Genomic DNA, 21,388 nt, shown 5'->3' on the forward strand with positions numbered 1-21,388 from the left:
GTTACCCAAAAATACCCTAAAATTTGCACATCGAAAATTTTGGCCAACTTCGCAGATGCATATCTTTTCATCTAGTCATTCGACATTAATTAAATTTGATCCATACATTGACATCATACGTAGGAAAAACACTCTAAGTTTTGGTGCGATTGGTTCATATGAAACGTAGCATTGCTCGGTCAAACTTTGCCTCTCACAATAGCGTGACGAATTTTTTGCCACTTTAGAGGCTTGTATATATAGTTAGATGTGACTAAATCCCAAATTTTTTCCATGGTGTGATTCAGCATAGAAAGTTGTCAGTGAATGTTAAAGCAAGTGACCTGATGTTTGCTAGAACTGAAATTTGGTATATAACCCTTGAAGACCATATAGAGTATTCACACCAAAATTCGTTAGATTTGGAGATGGTCGATTGGGGACACTTTCTAATATTGGTCCCTTTAACATGGAATGACCCAGGAACAACAAAAACAGCCACTGATATAACTTCACAGCGTTTTGTTAATTAGATATTAAAGGGGCAACAACTGCTAGAAATTAAGAGCCAACTTCCCAAGACAGACATTCCGCTAGCAAATCGCCTGATTTTTCGGATATAAGCTAATCAAGCATTGGTATCTACAGTATGAGTGACACAAACCGAATATTAAAGCTTCAGAGTCTCATTTGTCACTCTTTCAGTCGAATGTGTTTACAGGTTAGTTGTGAGGTACGGTAACGTGTGTCGCAAACGACTTGTCTTTTTGCCCTTCTACCTCGTTAAGAACACAATGCAAGGACAGCTGTTTCAAAATAATTGTTAAAAGTTCCCATTCCCACGAACACCACACCCCCTTACAACTTCCAAGCTTTTCTAAGTTTGCCAGCGTTGCCAACTTACATTTCGAGGCGTCGTGTACATTGTGGCTGATAAATTAGAGTTAGTACGCTTATCTGTGCAGATTCTCGTTTTTATATAGTAAGTTAAGTATCTGCAACAATTTAATGGATTATACATAATGTATTAGTATGAAAGTTTATATGTGTACAAAAAAGAATATCCGTTGACAAGAAGTTGTCAGTAGCAGCACTTCGTTCCTACTTTCTTCAAGCCTGTTGACATGCAGATTGCAGGGCGTCGTCAGTTGCATACAAGAGACTCAGGCGAATACATGGGACATTTCTGTACAAGGAAAGTAATGTAAACTGTGAGAAAAGAAGTCATCAGCCTTTCTGAATGATATTTCGAGGCTTATGTTGCAAGTTCACATTTATGGTTTCGCTTATTCATAGGCTGGCTACAAATTAAGAAATTCGTACTCTGCAGGTAGCAAAAATAATCATCGTAGAGGAACGCGTCATAGGTACTGGTGATGATAAACTAACGTAATTAATAGAGTAGGTTATCTTTGACAGTCATTGGTGCGTGAGTGTGGAAGGTTGATTGAATGCCGATCCTGAATGTAGAGATATTAAGCCATTATTTTGTGGAAGTGTTAAATAAACGGAAAAATGTACTGTGACTCATATTTTTCTTCAACGAAGCGTCTTCAAAGTAATTCGAATAACAAAACATATTTTGAATTGTTTACAGGCATACCGTGTCTCACAACGTCAAGATGAGGCGTACGCTATCAGGCTCGTGTGCAATTGGTGTTTTTGTAATTGCGCTTGTCTGTGTTGCTGTGGCATTTTGTGCACCAAGTTGGCTTGTTAGCGATTATAGAATAACCGGTGCGAAGTTGAACCAATTGGGGCTGTGGTCTCACTGTTTTCGGTCCTTACCGCAACCAGATGATGAGTTCATGAGAAGATTTTTTGTTGGATGCAGATGGATATATGACCCATTCACAACTGGTTATGATGAGATACAAGGATTCCTCGTACCAGGTAATTTTACTTTAAGTTTCCACATCAGCTTTAGGAATAATGGCACGAAATAACACAGTTTGAGGAGTCACATGTTTGAAAACATTTACCATTTCATGGAGCTTAGTTTTGTTAGGTACAGCTTGATAGCAGTTACAAGTGTCGAGGTTTGTGGTGCTCTTTCAAAGTAATTTCGCGCCAGAGGACCCCCACCACCCCCTCTCCGCTGTATTTTTCGTAGTTTGTCACGTTCCAACCCAGCACTGCAGTAGACCTACTTTAAAGATTAGTATTGTTGCAATGGGCAGTATGTTGGAGATTAGTCACTGCCCTGATCTAGACATTATACCATGTTGCGGATCAGTTATCACTACAACAAAGTTTTCTACAGGGACGCTATCACAATAGTAACCATCATTGTTCTAAAATTTGATGAGAGAAACGTTATTGCTTTGCAGTATACCTTTCTGCTGGAGTGGTATCTAGTTGAAAGTACTTGAAGATAGGCAGCTAAATGTCTCTTGAGGGACTCCCAAGCAATCTTGCCATACTGAGTTACCAGGCTAATGGAAAAATTCTAACACAAGATGCAACAGTTTTTTCAATGTTTCAAATTAGCAGCAGACTGAGAAGATTAATGAAGATTTGATGGATAATTAGCCATTCAACACCAAAGAAAATATCTTCTAAAGCTCTAAGCTAATGTTTTGTCAGGTAGGACAGGCTAAAGTTTACAGTGGGCCACCCAGGAGCAGATACTAGCAACTAGTTAAATAAGACTAGACAAATGTGAAAGTATTTTTGCTCATAAAATGAGGAAAACCAGTATATGATGAGTTCACCTTACTGTACTCTGAATAGTTCAACACAAATTGCCAAGTGTCCTAACATTTGAGAGGCAGTTGTGTTAATACTTCCATAAAGGCATCTGATGCCTGGCATACAGTCATGATTATCTTACTGTTTGGTGTCCTTTGTTGTAGTGGTACATATGTTTCAAAATGTGGAATCTTGTGGAAGAATATCTCATTAGTTAAGGGGAAAGAGCAATTTCAGTGTGCCATGCTCACACCATAGATATTACTCCTGTGTAGAAGGGCTGGTAAAAAATTTGGCTACACAATTCTGAATCTGTAAATCGGTCGCAGATTTTAAGACATTTTACATTTACTCTGTGAGCTAAACTGCTACAAAGCTCAATGGAGCACTTGGCCCTTATCAGGCCTGTGCTCAGTGCATGGGTGTAGTTTGGGGAATGCTGCCGAGTCATGTGAACCACCTTGAGAGGATGCAGAATTGGGTTATGAAGCTTGCAATGCATCTCGCCAGTGAATTTGGCACAGAAGAGCACCATCAGCTACCAGATGTCCCTTGGATGCGGGACAGATTCGTGGCATACCTGTTCTACAAAAAGTTGCTGCAGTCAGCCAGTTCAGTATTCACCACCTACCACCCAGGCTGATGACACTGGCTACCAGATGGCCAAACCTGCTGCTGTAGTGAACACACTGCCCAGCAAAACAGGAGGAAAGGGGGAAAAAAATATCTCTTAATAGCACACGCTATATAAGTAAAAGTAGAGCAGCAACACATTGTAGACAACAAGAGTTGCTGGAATAACACAGTTACCTGACACGGTGTCAGAACAAGGGGAGGGAGTGCATTATGACTGAGGGGCTAGTGAAGCTCAGTGATGAACAGTGCTGCATGTTTTACAAAACTGCTCACACTTTTATACTAACTTGTATGCCAGTAAGGAGGGACATGTGTTTAGATTGAAGATGTCCAAGCTAGCAGCACCCAGTATGTCATTCTCAGAGTTGTTTGTTTGCACATTTGATCCATTACAACTGTAAAGTAGCTAAGAGTGTCTGTGGTGAGAAATTTAAGGTGAAAACAACCACATAATCTAGCTGTGGGAATGCCTTTGCTAGAGTGAAATTTATTGGAAGAAAACTCAAGAAGTTTAATTTGCACACAAAGGAGGTACTTGCAAAAACCTTGTTTGAATATTGCTTCTTGATCTGTGATTGTCAACTGTTGTAATAATGGAAAAAATTTTAAGATTCGAAGTCAAGCTACGGACATCGTAATGGGTTGTTTAATCAGCATAAAATTTTCATTGAAAATCCAATGGGAGATGCTACAAGAAGGGCAGTGAGCATCATGTAGAGCCTTTGTTTCAAAATTCTAACCGCCCTTGTGCCAGCATGAATCAACGGATGTTTTATTTGTTGAAATTTACATCTCGCATAATAACTGTGAAGGCAAAGTTAGAGGTATTCAGAAATTTACATAGCAATACTGATAATTTTCCACTGAAAGCCATCTGGTTGGAGATAAAAAATCAGTCTACTAAAAATTACATATAATTTATTAATTTTAATTAATATTACAATTTATCACTTAATAAAACAGTCAAGATTGCGAATAATTTCAATTCTCCCAATTATTTGTGATCTTAACTGTTTTATTAAGTTACAGCTTCATAATAAGTGTAATCTGCACAACCGTAAGACTATAAAAATAATTTCCATGTCATCTGAACTACTTATCAACGGTTCACAGTAAGTGGCCTGTATTACGATACAAAGGTACCATGCCAGCTCCCATCAGACAATGCAAGAAATTTAAAGTCCATGTAAATTCAAAATTAAATGAAATCGTAATGTAGTAACCACTCCTCCTGCTAATTATCTGATAATTTAAATTCAAAAATTTAAGCGAGCAATAAGATATAAAAGCAAGCATTTAATATAATTGGTGGAACAGGTTTCTTCCTCCATTAATTTTGTTAATGCAAGTTTATCAATTACTAGTCATGAATACTGTGCCCGACAGCTTCTTGTCTAATAAACTTAATGTTTAGCTAAGAAAATATGGTGATTTCTCTAGTTTTGACTTGCCTGAAATAAAATATTGTCTAGTAACATCTAAGTCATTTTCATAAGAACAACAATATTAGGAAACGGATAGATTGCTACTCATGTGAAGATGGAGCATTGAGCTGTAGACAGGCACAACAGAAAGACTGTTACACATTTAGTCTTCTTCATCAAAGAAAAAACACATTCACAGAATCAAGCACACCAGAAGCGCACACCTCCAGCAGCTCGGACCGACTGCTGAATCCTGAGAAATGTGTGGGTCCAGTTCCCAGATTCCAGTTCTGGAGAAGCCACTTGACAGCATTTCGTGCTACCACAGCCCTGCAATCCTTTTCTGATTCCGGAATGCCAGTCCAAACTGCTAGAAATAGCGGTCATGTGTGATGAGGTGTGCTTGCTTATGTGAACATTGTATGTTTTCTGAAGAGGCCTTTGGCCAAAAGTTAAATGTGTAACAGTATATTTTCATTGTGTGTGTCTGCAGCTCAGCATTTCATCTCCGTGGCAAGTAGCAATCTGTCCTTTTCCTAATATTGTTGATATTCCAACCTGGACTTTCCATAAGTACGAGGGTGAGTCAAATGAAAACCTTAAATATTTTTTTAAATATTATTTATTGTGCAGAAGTGGTACAAAGCTGTATCGCTTTTCAACATAATCTCCCCCACACTCAATGCAAGTCCTCCAGCGCTACAAAGTGCATAAATTCCTTCAGAAAAAAATTCTTTTGGTAGTCTGCACAACCCACAACCACTCATGCACAGCGTGGCATACCTCTTCATCAGAATGGAACTTCTTTTCTCCCATTGTGTCTGTGAATGGTCCAGACATGTGGAAATCACTTGAGGCAAGGTCTGGTGAGTATGGTGGATGAGGAAGACACTCAAAATGCAGGTCTGTGATTGTTGCAACTGTTGTACAGGCAGTGTGGGGCCTTGCATTGTCATGTTGCAAAAGGACACCTGCTGACAGCAACCCACGTCGCTTTGATTTGATTGCAGGCTGCAGATGATTTTTAGGAGATCTGTGTATGATGCAGTGGTCCCTCTAGGCATGTAATGCTCCAAAATTACACCTTTTTCGTCCCAAAAGAGAGTCAGCATAACCTTCCCTGCTGATGGTTCTGTTCGAAACTGCTTTGGTTTTGGTGATGAGGAATGGCGCCATTCCTTGCTTGCTCTCTTAGTTTCCTGTTGGTGGAAGTGAACCCAGGTTTTGTCCCCAGTTATGATTCTTGCAAGGAAGCCATCACCTTCTCGTTCAAAGCACTGAAGAAGTTCTTTACAAGCATCAACACATCGTTCTCTCATTCCAGGAGTCTGCTGCCGTGACACCCATCTTGCAGACACTTCGTGAAACTGGAGCACATCATGCACAATGTGGTGTGCTGACCCATGACTAATCTGTAAACATGCTGCAATGTCATTCAGTGTCACTCGGCAATTTTGCTTCACTGTGGCTTCACCTGCTGAAATGTTCTGTGGAGTCACAACTTCTTGTGCCTGACCTGGCCGAGGAGCATCTTCCACTGAAGTCACACCATTTGCGAACTTCCTACTCATTCATAGACTTGCTGCCAAATAGTACAGACATGAATCACTGTACTGAGCCTACATTTGTCAATGAATTTCAATAGGTTTCACACCTTCACTACACAAAAACCGAATAACAGGACGCTGTTCTTCCCTGGTGCAAGTCACAAGTGGGGCGGCCATATTTATACTGATACTGCGATGGTATGTGTGCATCATCTGCACTATGCTGCCACCTACACGCCTTTCTGCATGCTGTTTGTAGCATGCTTACCAACTTACAGGATAATGGCGTGAAATTTTGATTTGTTATTACAAATTTAAGGTTTTCATTTGATTCGCCCTCGTACATGCTTGCGCCATTTAATACATAAGTATAACTGCCTCATCTAAAAAAATGATTGTCATCTAGGTTGATTATAATTATGTTTGTAATGGAGCTTATTTTTGTTGCAGGTTTCATGATCGCGACACAGTTTTTCTTTACACTCTGTTTCCTGTGTATTTTGGCTGCTTTCTTTTTGGTGTTACTTTATTTCCTGTGTTGGGGACCAGAGCAGACACGTTATATTTTATTAATAATTGCCATAGGAGCACTGTTAATGGCAGCAGGTAAGAATATTTTGATTATGTTGTAATTTTCATCATCTCTTTGAACATGAATGTACGTAAACAGTGCAGCTTGCAGTCTATACATATATACATAATCCTGGTTCCATAGATCATGAATTCGACATTTCATAATAATGTGGAATGTGTAAGTTTTCTTTACACAAAATAATTAATTTTTCCTTTTTAAAGTCACTACTTTACATCTGTACTATTTGACAAGTGACCAAAGATTTTTGTGGCAGCATAATTCACCCCTTTCTCTGCCAAAGTGATATTTAATCCAGAATAGTGAAGATCATCCTTTCTTCTAGTGTTGTAGCTATGCACTTCACTGTTATTTTTGAATTGGGATAGGTTATTAATGACAAATTTCATAAGTAAATATATGTATTGCGAAGGTGCTGTGAATATCCCGAGTTCCTTAAATAAATGTCTGCAAGGTGATCTTGGGTGGGCTCCAGCTATTATTCTGATTACATGCCTTTGTACAATGAATACTTTCTCTCTTAATGACGAATTGCCCCAAAATATGATATCAGTAAATTAGCCTACTATGCCTATCACTAAAATTTGCAATAACCGTAATAGCATAAGTAGCTGAACATAACCATTTCAGCAGATCATCGATGTCTTTCTTCCAGTTCAGTTTCCCATGAATGCACACACCCAGAAATTTTGAATAATCTGCCGTAGCAACAGACTTCTGTTCATAGTTTATATTTATCAACGATGTTATGCCATTTACTGTACAGAATGGTATAAAATGTGTTTTCTCAAAACTTAGTGAGTCCATTTGCAGAGAACCACTTAGCCTATTAATTTTCGTAAAGATTATTTAGAATTTCCTCGACTGATTCTTTGTTGTTGGGTGTGATTACTATACTTGTATCATCAGCAAAAATAACTAGCTTATTGCTATTGAAATTTAGTAACATTATCCATTTTGTGATCATAATGGTACAAAGAGGCAAAATGTTGAAAGAAGACATGGGAAACTACTGGGTAAAACAAGGGGTTATATAAATTTCAAAATTCTTGTTTATGCAACCAGTTATCCATACTCATATTAACATTTACAGAGCTGTAAGTCAAAGCTGTTTAATTTCTGAGTTTTTAGTTTGTTATTTTAACATTAAAGTATGTTAGTATTATTTTATTGTTTTTGGTCATATAGTGTAGTGTAAATATTTATTACTATCTCTTAGAATGGAATCATTGTACACTATATTAGCTATTTTTACAATTGCAGGTATAAATGGTGGAATAGCTGTAATTGTGTTTGCTTCCCTTGGTAATCGTAATGATTGGATGCCTGGCCAGGAAAATAATTTCCTTGGTTGGGCATTTGGACTGGCAGTTGTAGGTGTTGTAGCAGCTTTTGTCTCAGGAACCTTATTTCTGGTAGAGGCAAACATTCAACGCAAGAAGAGAAAACACATACAGGAATCTCAGTCAAGATTTGAAATGGAGCACGAGTCTAAGGCTTAAAAGTTTGTAATCACATTGGGAAAAATATCTCAGGCAGTTCCGTCCATTTTTAACTAGTTCTATTTTGGTGAAATATATGAAAGATTATATACTAGTTGTTTTTGTGTATTCATATAAAGTGTTAAGTTATATAAGGGACCGCTAACTTTACGTTTCAGATGAGCCATCTTATCAAAGGTAATTATGAATATGTCCCAACAAGTACAAAGAATTTTAATTTTAAAAGTGATCTGCATTCTCTGTATGTTTCATCAACCCTGAAGATAATGATTCTCAGTATCCTGACAGTATTAACTTTATAAACAAATCTCATTTGTAATAAATGGCACTGAAAGTTTGCTGCTGTATGGAGAATTTCATTAATTATTTGTATGGTAATAGGTTCTCCATGTATCAGGTGTACATAAATTTAAACTTTTGTGGTTTATTGCTTGGTTTGAAATTTAATCAGTCTCTGACGCACATCAGTGAATTTATCTCAAATTATTTCTCGTCTACAAGGTGATATAAGAAATACAATTTTGTGCAAGGATGATCTTTTCATAACGTCAAACACCTAATGTAATAATAATTTTGAAGCCTACTTAACCGACTGGTCTTAATAAATATATTTTTGGGTGTAGAGGCCCATCAGCTTGTGAAATTGGAATGTAATTTGTGGCACTATGGACAATTTTAATTTTAGTATGTTGAACTGAACAGCTGATATCAAAATTTCTCACATTGCAAACATTAAAGGTTTTCCCACATGCCCAGTCTTGATATGCTCTTCAACACTGGAACATGTCATGACTGTATATTGTTTTGTTTGAAAATAATAAGTAAGAATTCTCATGACTATATATATGCAAAACATATAGACATATATTGCTCAGTTAATTTTTTTTCACTGGAATGTAGACAAGGAATTATTTTTGTGTGATTTAACATTGTACAGTATTTACCCCTATTAAAGCTTTGTATTTTTACACTTTTTAAATGTTGTATTGTGAATGACTGACAGAGTTTGGAAATGTTGATGATAAGCTGTAGGGAAATTATAGGTGCCTGATAAGACGTCCACTGCAGGGAACTACGCCAACTTGTGATACAGTTTTTAATTTTTTTTTAATATTTACTGTGCACATTGACAACAAGTAAGGTGGGGAGCATTCTAAAAAACTGAATTAGTGTGGATGTAAGTGAGAGGAAATATTATGAACAACAGGAGAAAATTTGTAAAAGTGCTACTGTGTGTCTCCTTCTACAGTTCTCTGTTGATATTGTAACTCATATATGACTAATGCATGCACGAATGAGTGAGTTATGTAACTGATGTTCTCACAAAATTTAGCTCTGCTTTTGTATTCGTTAAAGCATATATCAGTAAAATTAGTAACCACAGCTTCATGTATCAAAATTTTTTACTTTTAGCAGAGGACATACTACAAAATTAATCGGATTTTGTGTACCTTGTTTATGATCTAGCAGCTGATGAAAGCAAGTACTGTGTGATATTTCAATAGTTGCCACAGGCAGAATAATGACCCATATAATGAGAACTAAATATAACAATGTTATGAAAAGGATAGTTGCTACTCACCATACGGTGGAGATGCTGAATCACATATAGGTAAAACAAAAATACTGTGACAAACTAAAGGCCCCCCCCCCCCCCACACACAGTGTGCATGCAAAGGCCGCAAGTGTGTGTGTGTGTGGGGGGGGGGGGTCTATTTTTGACAAAGGCCTTGTTGGCCAAAACCTTATTTTGTGACCGTCTTTTTGTTGTGACTGTCTGCGACTCAGCATATCCGCTGTATGGTGATTACAACTATCCTTTTCATAATGTTGTTACATTCCGTCCTGTATTTTCCATTATTTGAAGAACTAAATATCTAGAAGAATTTATTACAAAACTTTAACAAAGAAGGGAATGTTGGAATAAATCAGTGTTCTAGACTTTCAGCTAATGTGATTAATGGAGGAAAAGTACTTTTGGCATGTTTGCAGTGAACCCAAAATTAAATTAAATTAAATTTAAGATTCCCTGTGTATTTTGTCTTGCCACCCCATTTACTGCTTTAACTTTCTAGGAAATGAACTGCCGATTCTCTAGACAGTGGATCTGTGTCAATTTGTGTGCGCTTAGTCAACAACTTGTGTGTTCTAACCAAGAGAGGATTTTCTACTCTTTGAACTGGAAGAACTAATTTATTGTCATGGTGCATATCATCCCTTCCGTAGTGGCTATTATACCATTTTCAATTAGTCCATTTTAAAAGGTTCTGTATAATCTTATCAGTATCATATCCTTAAAGACTATTTTCATTCCCAACATGATGGCAACAATGCTAATGTGTTCTTCTGATACAACCATTGGCTGTGAAATGGGGAGAAAGCTTTTGCATAGAAACTATACAGTCAGACATTGTATTCCTTACTTCCTGAAGAAATTTTTGTATGCAAGGAAAAAAATAAATCCTGTCACTCCAGGAGTTCTTGACACACACAAAGTGGCAGTATATGTCATAAATACTGGTAGCTTTAGCTGTAGACCTAGCACTGAGAAACTGTTAACCTTGCATTTATTAGCATCACACTAGTATGACATGAACTCACAACACTCGGTATTAAGGGATTAAGAGACCATATTGAGATATAACTTTCAAGGATTTAAGATACTACTTCCTTACAATTTTAATGAGAGTGCCAACTGTGAATCTCTTCACAACTTCATATTGCACTTCATGATTGGTTGTTTATTTGGGGGGGAGGGGACCAAACAGTGAGGTAATCAGTCCTGTCACTTCATGCTTCACATGTTTAGAATACATGACATGTTAGTAAGTGCCTCAAGTACTGAACAGGTATGAATTTACTGCTGCAGGTAATCGGTGAGGTAACAAGTTTGAACCATTAGGACTATTCCATGTGATCGGTCTTTGTATAATGTATATTTTATACCATCATGGGTTTTTCGATGTCATTTTTGTGTACCTGAGGTGACCTGACTGCACCTCATTTGTGCCTGTTGAAGACACTTTTCATTGTAAGCTGCTTGCAAGTGTGGTGGACAGTTAAATTATTTTTAAAAACCCTCATTCTTATGAGAATTATAGTATAGACCAAATATGCATGGTATTTTTCACTTCTACTTCAGTTACAAACTGTCAAGATCAAGATCTTAATGCAACACGTATGCTGATCTTTGTGCTCAACAAATGCACACTCGTAGCCATTTTTGTAGAGAAATCTTTCCCAGTATTTTAATTTGTAAGTATGCTTTCACTACTGAGTTTAAGTAATCATGTCAATTTTATAAACTGTATTTTGTATGTAATAAATGTGTTTATATACAACCTTTTTTCTGGACTACTTAATATTTTCTGCACAACATTTAATCTTTACATCTGTAAAAGGAGATGAGTCCATTAGCTCATTTTATTGTTATGGAAACTGTTTTTACAATTTGATGATCATCATCCCTATTTCTCACATAGAAATAATAAAAAAAGTCCTAGGCAATGTGATTTCCTGGTTTCAACTCTTTTTCACCTTTTTCTGAATGACAGACAGATGTTTGGAGAAATGAAACAGTTATTGGGAAGTGTGACCTAGGCACTGATAATATTTATTTACAGTATTAGTAACATGATGCCAATAAGTGTTTAAGTAGCTCAGTAGTCTGTGTTTGTTTAAACAATGAAAAATATGTTTGCAGATTCCACCTTGAGTAAAACACAATGTCCACTTGAATATTCCAAACATGTTTTGTTGTTGTTACACCATTCTTAGTGAGTTTATCATAATTTTACTGCAAGAAAGTTACAAAACATGTATCTGCAAATAATAAGGGCTTTTTGTTTAGCACACATTCAGTGAAATGAAAAAGCTGTGGCCTATAATGGACATTAGGCCTCAGTTTTTGCATTTCACAGAAAATAGCCCAATTTAAAAATAAAACAAATTTATTTCCAGATGACAAACTGTATTAAAAGATCGTGTGTAATAAAGGAGGCAAAAAAGGTGCAGTTCAATGTGTTTCTAAGGTATGTTGATGACCATGACTGTGATCCTAATTTGTACAATTTTACTTTCTTGTCTGTAAATAAAGATAAACCAATCCAATCCACTGATTGCAACAGTATTGTTGCATCTATGAGAAATAGAGAAGAAAACTGTGCTCAGGTCAAGGCAAATTCCTCAAATATAACTTTATTGCATTTTTAATGCCTGCAACATGACCAGCAACTATTCTTGATGAAGACTTTATCTGTATTTTATGAAAAAATATAATGAAGGAAGAAAAAATCTGTGTGGATATACTTCTGCCAAAATAGTTAAGTGACCCAGCTATTTTGAGACCTAAATACCAATTTGACATAGCCAACTGCAGCAACTGAGACAAGACTGACAGAAAATATAAAACAATGTGATTGCTTAGGCTTTCTGAGGATAATAATTTTGGTAGTTTCCTTGGGTTTATTGCTGAATCCTAAAATCAACATCACTTGATATTTCAATAACACATCAGTATCCCACCTTCAGGAGAGATGCTGCTGCTGTTGAAAGACTCAACAGCAGCAGTGTTTCTCCATGTGACGGTTGATGTACAGATGGATTACCAAAGCATCAATCACATTGATTTTAGGAACGAACAGCAAACATGATGAGACTAAACTGAATTAAACTGCGTCTGAACAGGCCTTGGAAGGCCCAATGGTACCGACCAGCTGCCGTGTCATCCTCAGCCCACAAGCGTCACTGGGTGCCGATGTGGAAAGGCATGTGGTCAGCACACCACTCTCCTGGCCATATGTCAGTTTACAAGACCAGAGCCGCTCCTTCTCAATCAAGTAGAAACTTCGGAAACAGATGAAGCATGAGTTAGTGCTGAAAAGCTGTCCTAAACCTAGTGTATTAGGTGAAAGATAATGTGGTGGAACAACAATCTAAATTCTAACTCGTGGGTGTTACCAACAGTGAACCAGTGACAGCGTATAACTAAGCATGGAAGAAACGGCAGCTGGCCTATCAAAATTAAGTCAGGACAAAGAATTATACTGAAATTACCTGCAGGAAGTTGTAGACTCCTCAAGAACACAGTGCAATTTTAAAGTACGTAAGAGCCAAGAAAAAACTATAGTGGAGGATGTATAAAAACAGAGAACAAAAACATGAAAATCAGGCCTTTTGTGAGAGTTCTTATCTTACACACTTATTGTTTGCAAATTTATTCTTATGTGACACAGCATTTTATAGAAGTTTTCCGTGCCATTACTGATTGGATTCATATTTTTTTTCTTCGGGTAAGAACATATACATACTTTTGTGGCCACAAAAACCATTGCATAGGCCATCATGTTCATTGTAGGAAATGTGCTTTAAGTGCAGAGTGAGTGCAGTGGTAACAGGAGTAATTCAGATTTCCAGCAATCCAATTACTTGAAGGCAGACATGGAGAACATACTAACATAAATGATGGAATGCAGCTTCAGAGGAACAAATCAAATCATCCCAGTCAATCCAGCAACCTTTGAATATTTGAAATATGGGAGATCTACAAACTAATACACAAAGGGAAGTGAGTTATAGAAGTGTCTCTATGAAAATTTATGTAATTGTTAAATGCCATCTTCCCACTGAGAAAATGGAACCTTTCACCGTAACATCATAGATAACTGCAAAACTTACTATATAAAAAAGCCCTTCAAAGTTATTCAATAACTGAAAAACAACAAAGCTGTTGGGGAGGACTGTATTACTGCAGGGATACATCATAAAAAGATCTGAGAAATGAAGACAGGAAATACACATTGGTACACCACAACCACAGAATAAGAAAAATAAATGAGATCCATTTAGCTTCTTTTATGAATGAAACTTCCTGGCAGATTAAAACTGTGTGCCGGACCGAGACTCGAACTTTGCACCTTTGCCTTTCGCGGGCAAGTGCTCTACCAACTGAGCTACCCAAACACGACTCACGCCCCGAGTGAAAATCTATTTCTGGAGACACCCCGAGGCTGTGGCTAAGCCATGTCTCCGCAATATCCTTTCTTTCAGGAGTGCTAGTTCTGCAGGGTTCGCAGGAGAGCTTCTGTAAAGTTTGGAAGGTAGGAGATGAGATACTGGCAGAAGTAAAGCTGTGAGGACGGGCCGAGAGTCATGCTTGAGTAGCTCAGGTGGTAGAGCACTTGCCCGCGAAAGGCAAAGGTCCCAAGTTCGAGTCTCGGTCCGGCACACAGTTTTAATCTGCCAGGAAGTTTCAGCTTCTTTTGTGCTGGTTAATTTTTCATATGACCTAATTTAATCAGGACAGCAACTAGACCAAATACTTGGCGAGTGTCGAGGGTGGTTACAAGAAGTGTGTAGTGTGTGCAAAAAATATGGAAACTGGTTGTGACAGTAAAGATTCAGTGATGTTCCAACACAATCATGAAATGTGTGATCTTTAAAAAATTATGTACTTCTGTGGACAGAAAGGCTGTGTGTGACAATTTAGAACAACTAAACAGTGGACCAAATAACTTATCTGCCAGACAATACATCATATAAAGTGAAATCTTCAAGTCTTATAATGTGTTTTTCTCAGTCATAAGAGGAAAAAAGGCATATTTCAAAATTTTAAGTTAATTTTGGATTAAATCACAGAGCAATAAGGAAAAAATGTCAAAGGTATAAACAAAGGAAATTCTGGATATGTAACGGATGGTAAGTGTTCAGCCTTCACGTAGATAGCAGCCATTGTTACTACTGACAGTAATGAAGCTACATAAGAAATTGTCAAAGCGAGGTCTCAAAACAATATACAAGAACATTTGCCAAGAGAGATGAAATGTAGAACGGTTTCACAGGCACTCTCCGATTATGTTGGAATGATCATACTGTCCTTAGAAGTGGACAGTGGGGCCACAAATTTCCAAAATATATATAGAATAACAATGAAATATTAAAACAAAAGAAGAATTTCATGCAAAATGAAATGAAATTGCACTGTATTAAGACAGTTGCTTTTCCAGAAGCTCTACATGCATCAGAACCCATGTCCAATAGTGGCCATTCTAAATTTGTGGAAATTGACAGACAGAAATGGATGATAAAACAAATTGTATGGATGGGAACAGGAGATTCCTACACCCAAGTAAGTAGGCAATAGTTAATCTTACATGCTCTGCAATAAGATTTTTTGTGTTGGATGATTGTCACATCAGTCTCTGGAATGGCTGTTGACACACCCATGTGAAACTGAAATTGGATCTTTATTTGTCCATATTAACTTTACAGCCTTGGACAGTGTCATTTTGTTGTGCATTTATAACAATGACATGATGTCATACATATAATTAATACATACATCAAGTAGCACATTTTATACTTTTATATAAAACATCCACCACCACAGATATTCTGCAGTACATAAAAGTATCTGTACTGCAGCGCAGAATTCTTTAAGTGGGGAGTCCCCAATAATCAGTCTTTTCTTCTCATCCCGTCTGGTAAATCACCCCAAACCAGGGGTTTTGGGCGACTTTTCTAGACTGTGCCCCTTTCCCTAAACCTCTCCAGTCATTTTCCTTCACACCTCTTCCTTCCACTTCAACTCTTCCACCAGAAGAAGGAGCCGCTGGCTCTGAAAGCTTGCAAAAGTTAAATCCTTTTGTGTCCGTGTTCCCCCGCCACTACTTGGTGAGTAGTTTTTTTCTTATCTGTCCATTTACATTATATTATCAGTAATTGATTATTTTCATGAATCCCTACGTCCAAGATTGGTGCACCCAGAAGTAGTGACATCCACTGAGAATGTTTTCTAATAAAGTCAGGGTACTGATAACAGTAAAAGCAAGAAGGTTAAAATTGTAATGGACATCTTTTGGATCATCCATAATAAAAACAAGATAAGGGAAGTAAGGAAGTCAGCAGGTAGGTGTCCTCTGAGCTCTGCATGTGACAAGAAATGTTCCAGCCACAGCTGCCCAACCCTCACCCCTGATCCATTACAGTCAAGAGTGCCCACTAATCAACAAAGTTTGATACTAAGAATAGAAAATTGGGTGTGGCACAAAGGGGCCAAACCAAATCTAAAAGTGATTTAAACAGAGTTAAACAGGGATGAAAGAGTAGCCTGATCAAGGAGGTAGGGTCAGGGAGCACCCAGACTTAGCATACAGCGGGAGAATTCCCATCCCGAACCAACCTAGCCCTGTTCCAGAAGCAGATCAAACTTGTACAACTGAGAATAGTAATCATTTTCAAGGAGAAAACAGAACCAGTTAATTGACCGCCAATATTAGAGGCAATGAGTCCAGAAGTCCATACTTAGCATGGAGGGTCAAAGGGAGGGAGCCCTCCACCAAGATATGATGTCTGCAAGACTCCACAACCACAATGTGTGGGAGGCTCATTACACACAAGAAAACTGTGGGTTAACCTGGTATGACCAATGTGGAGATGACATATGACTATGGACTCCTTCTGGGACAAGTGGAAGGAGAGCATCATGCTGCAGTAATCTCTTTGATTGTACAGAGTTTAGTAGCTGAGGCAGTAGACCACTAGATTATGCCCCATTCCCAAATGAGCAGAGATCTCGTGTGGATCTGCAAATCTGTACCTAGGGTTGACAAAGTGAACAGAGAGTGAATAAGTGCTCCTTGAGCCAAACAGTTCACCATTTCATTCAACGAGATACCCACATGACTTGGGACCCAGGGAAAGACAACTGAGCAGGCATCACAACGTAGGTCAGCGAGAAACTCGTGAATAACAGAGACTAAAGAGTGACAAGAATAGCATCAGTCACTAGTGTGGAGACTGCTGATTGAGTCAGGCATATTAAAACACAGTCAAGAAAGGCCAGTTTAATGAAATAGAGGGCTCTGCTAACAGCTGTCATCTCTGCTGCAAACACACTGCATTTCCTGGCAGCGAATGGAATTCCATACGAGCAGAAGATGTAAATGCATATCCCATCAGATCCACGTGCGTCATCAGGGAATTGTTGAATGGTGATTGCATAGGAGACCAAGATCTAGTACCATCGAATCTGAAGGGAGAAGATTGCTTCGGCAAAGAGACTGGTTACGAGACCAGCACAGAAGGTATTTGTGGTGAGATGCACGGCACAGTGGTGTACTGGATCAACAGTTTTAAAGCTCAAGAAGCAGTTGAGTCATACCCCTGGCAATCACAGTCCAGTTGGGACTAAATCAGCGTCTGGTAGCTGCAGATAAGAGTAGCATGATCTGCGCCCCAAGATGTGGGGGCATGGAGGCAGAGTTAGCTTCCACATGCAGCTAATCTTCAGGTGACGAATTCGGGGCAGCCAGGTCACATTTTTATCAAAAAGGAGGTCCAAGAAACAGAACTATGCTACAAAGGCCAAGTGCTAGGTACCTAAGTAGAGTTCTGGGTCAGGACGGATCGTGATATGACAAGAAATGCATGACCTGTGTTTTTGTAGGAGAAGGTTATAGACCACAGGAAAGAACCCTTTCAGGGGCCCATTACGTGGTACATTGGTGCTGCCAGTCAGCAAAGGTTATCTAGTGAGAGCAGTAGCAAATGTAAAAATTGTCAACATACAATGCAGGGGTGACCAGCAGCACAACAGAGGTCACTAACCTATTAATGGTGATGAGGAAAAGAGTGACAACCAACACAGAGCACTGTGGGATGCTATTCTCTTGGATCCATGGGGAACAAAGTGAAGTACCTATCCTAAAAGCCCCAATAATGGAGGATGAGAAAAATGTAATGACACCATGCAGGTCAAAATAGATTGACAAGATGATGGTGATAATAAAAATCCTGTCAGATGCTGTTTTTAAACTAAGTAGATGATTGGTAAGGACCATCCCTTCCAGAAACCACACCAATAGGGGGATGAAAGATCCCGAGATTCAAGGGTACTATAGCATAATTTGCAGGGAACCATCCTTTCAAGCAGTTTACATCATACGTTGGTCACCCTAATCAGCTGGTAACTATTGAGAGATGTTGGGTACTTGTCTGGCTTAAAGACTGGGAAAACTATGCTATTTTGCCACTGGGAGGAGAAATCACCTTGGAATCAAAGTTGGTTGAAGACACTGATGAGATGTTGTCTATGGTGAATATTCAGGTGTTGGATCATCTGAGGTTGACGTGTAATGAAGGCACAAGATTAGGAGAAGAGATCATTAGATTGATAGCTGAAAAGATGCCATGGCTGGCACTGATGTGTGGTGGAGGACTGACATTGAGGTGGCACTAATTAGATCAATTCAGTGTAATTAAGTGGCCTGCCTGGAGGTAGGTAAATGTTACAAATGGTAGTAACTGAGGCTGTTTGCACCAGCATCACTGGTGCCTCCAAGCCTGTCACCAGTGGGGGATGGTCACACAATCACAAACATCGGCTCCAAATTGGACTGTGTAGGGGGATCTGGCAGCTACAGGGGCACACGAGCAGCCTTGCCCATTTCTTCTTCTTCTTCTTTCCTTTCATAAACTTTGAAGGGCAAAGTTCGTTCAAGGGGCTATTCACATTGAGTATGGGGACAGATGACGAGTGGAGCCCTGGGACTCACAGACCATGGTTCGTTCAGCCATTGTTTGGCGTTGGGCCTCCAATCCAGTGGCTGCCATGGAGAGGGAGCTGTCACTGGTAAATGTCAAAGGAAGTGAAAGCTTTTCTGGCTGAGTTCAGGAAATGGTCCCCAGAGAAAATACAACACCAACCAAAAGACAATGGGAGATCTGATTTGATGAAGGTTGAGATGAGGGGGAGGGAGACAACGTACATGTTGATAAAATATAGGCCTCGCTGCTAGAGATTAGTCTGGAACTCCTCATCCGTTTGGAGCCTATGATCCCTGTTGAAGATCAACTACTTCGGCCATGTTCGAAGTTTTGTGTCAGGCAGTGATCACAGGTATATCATTTAGACAATCACATGCCTAAAAGAGCTGTAGATTGGGGGCAGCAGAGGCAGTTTTAAGTAGTAACAGACTATTCTGCATTTTCCCCAGAGACTCAACTTCCATAGATTTATCTTCAAAGCCTGAATGCAGACCAAATATTAGGTGGAATATTTTGCACCCAGACATTTGGCTTGTCCCCTTTCCCATAACATAGTCAAGGAAGGAAACATCGTGGCATTGTATCTCTCTGCATTAAAATAATCTTTCCCATCTGAAGATACTGCTGGGGCTTTGGGGCTCCCAGCAGAAGATAGTTTAATTCACTTATGTGCTAATCTTCTGCCATGGTACAACCCACTCCAAATGGGGGGCTTTCCCCATTGATGCCATCCAGCCACACAACAGTTATCCGGACAATACACCATTGCCCAGAGTCCTTGTGCGCCAGCCGTGACGAGTACATACTCCATGACTTGCATGGGGAGTTTTCATGTCAGGTCAGATGGCTACCAAGGTGCAGGTACTTTATGAGTAAAGAGGGGAGGGGGGTGGGGTCTGTTTCTTATATTCTTTCTGTGCAGAAAGAGGTGCAATCGTGATGAATTTCCGTCGATATCTGATAGATCAGTTATCACCAAAGGCATTGTCCTATCTTTATTTCGTCCCATTTGACTACAATGCAGACAATGTTGACTTCCACCTAGCTTGTAATAAAGAGCAAGTCAGCTTAATCTATGTATTAGAATTTGGCATATATAATGCAATTTAATACAAGGAAATGGCAAATATAAGGTAATAGCCAATAATATTATAAACATGACGACCGTGCAACTGTAAAAATCAAATAGGCCCTACACAATTATATTTCATAAACACAAATAGCACAAAAATATCATTATTATATTCTGCTATACACTGCAAATGACTACTTGTATAAAACAAGGTGTAATATATTTCTGACTCATACTTTGTTGTAGACACTTTGAAAACATTTTATTAGTTGAATATCTGAATATCGTGAACATTTTTGAACACCTGTGGTGCTCACTTTTCCAGTGTGAACCGAGGCTAATACACACTGGCCGTCACGTTACGTTAAATCAATTCGTTTAGCCCAGAAACTGAGGTTATTAGTTACGATCCGACACAGAAGCTGGAGTATAGTTTCGGAATTGAGGAAACGCAATGAAAAAGTTTATTAATGATCAAAACAAAGTTCATAACGTATGTTCTTGAACAATTTTGTGTGGTAAGGTCTTGAGAAGTGAAACATTTCAAAACATTGACATTTATTTGCTAGCGAAAATACACAAAAACACATATGGGTACAAAGAGGGTTTGTTTATCTTATCAATTTTTTCCCTTACATAACTAGTAACGTTATAAACAACTGTACCGGTATTTTTCTCTTTCATTGGAGGTGACTATCACTTAAAATGTTAATTAATTGAAATTGCTTTATCAGTTTACGTCGATAAAATACAGATGTGGCATCAGCTCTGTTCTGTTTTTGTAAATCAAAAATAATGTTTCGCTTTCAGATATCTGAACTCCTTGTGGAACATTTGCAATTTTCCAACAAAACACAGCACAACTATAAAATAAAAGCACGAATTCCATTATCGCAACTTGATAGAGTCCAATATTAGCAGACAACGTTCCGTCGAGACTTTCTTGCCGAGAAACCGTGACGTGACGGCCCTTATGAATCCTGTCGTTTGAAATGCATTGTGGAAAGACTTGACATGACATCACGGCTAGAGTGAAATGAGTACAACCTTCTTTTCTTGGCGTCCAAGCAAAATTTAATTATTAGCTACGACTGGGAATCTAAATGGTTCCTGCTTCCTGGGAATTTTTTTCATTTTCTTTACGTTGTAAGTGTATACATCAACGCGATTCATTTACTGAAAATGGTAAAGAACTATTTAGTAAAAACTAAAATGACACTATTAACAGTATACAAAATTATAAGTGAACCTTGGCGAATATTCTGTGAAGCGTTCATTGGCATTTGCAAACGCAAAGAAAATATACTAATTGGTCAACACGTGTATATTGAACCAACATTGTCACATAATATTGTACAGCTTTCACGTAACTCATATCGCATGCATGTAATAAATTAACT

At 38.4% G+C, this 21,388-nt stretch overlaps 2 protein-coding genes across 5 annotated transcripts in view; one reads left to right on the plus strand and one right to left on the minus strand.

The window, feature by feature from the left end:
* Nucleotides 1-21,388, minus strand: part of LOC124594380 (pseudouridine kinase-like) — a 258,924-nt gene that overhangs the window by 132,400 nt on the left and 105,136 nt on the right. The gene's annotated exons all lie outside the window — the stretch shown is intronic.
* Nucleotides 887-10,065, plus strand: LOC124594221. Of its 4 annotated transcripts, none has more exons than XM_047132584.1 (4): nt 887-922; nt 1,577-1,872; nt 6,728-6,883; nt 8,133-10,065. In XM_047132584.1, exons 2-4 carry the CDS (start codon nt 1,602-1,604, stop codon nt 8,369-8,371), a joined length of 666 nt encoding a protein of 221 aa, XP_046988540.1. In that variant the 5' UTR covers nt 887-922; nt 1,577-1,601; the 3' UTR covers nt 8,372-10,065. The 4 variants fall into 4 exon arrangements, with proteins under 4 accessions (XP_046988540.1, XP_046988539.1, XP_046988538.1 ...); XM_047132583.1 differs by having other exon boundaries at nt 921-961; XM_047132582.1 differs by lacking the exon at nt 887-922 and adding an exon at nt 1,000-1,346.

The sequence above is a fragment of the Schistocerca americana genome, chromosome 2, assembly GCF_021461395.2.
Source record: "Schistocerca americana isolate TAMUIC-IGC-003095 chromosome 2, iqSchAmer2.1, whole genome shotgun sequence".
Classification (NCBI taxonomy): Eukaryota; Metazoa; Arthropoda; class Insecta; order Orthoptera; family Acrididae; genus Schistocerca; species Schistocerca americana.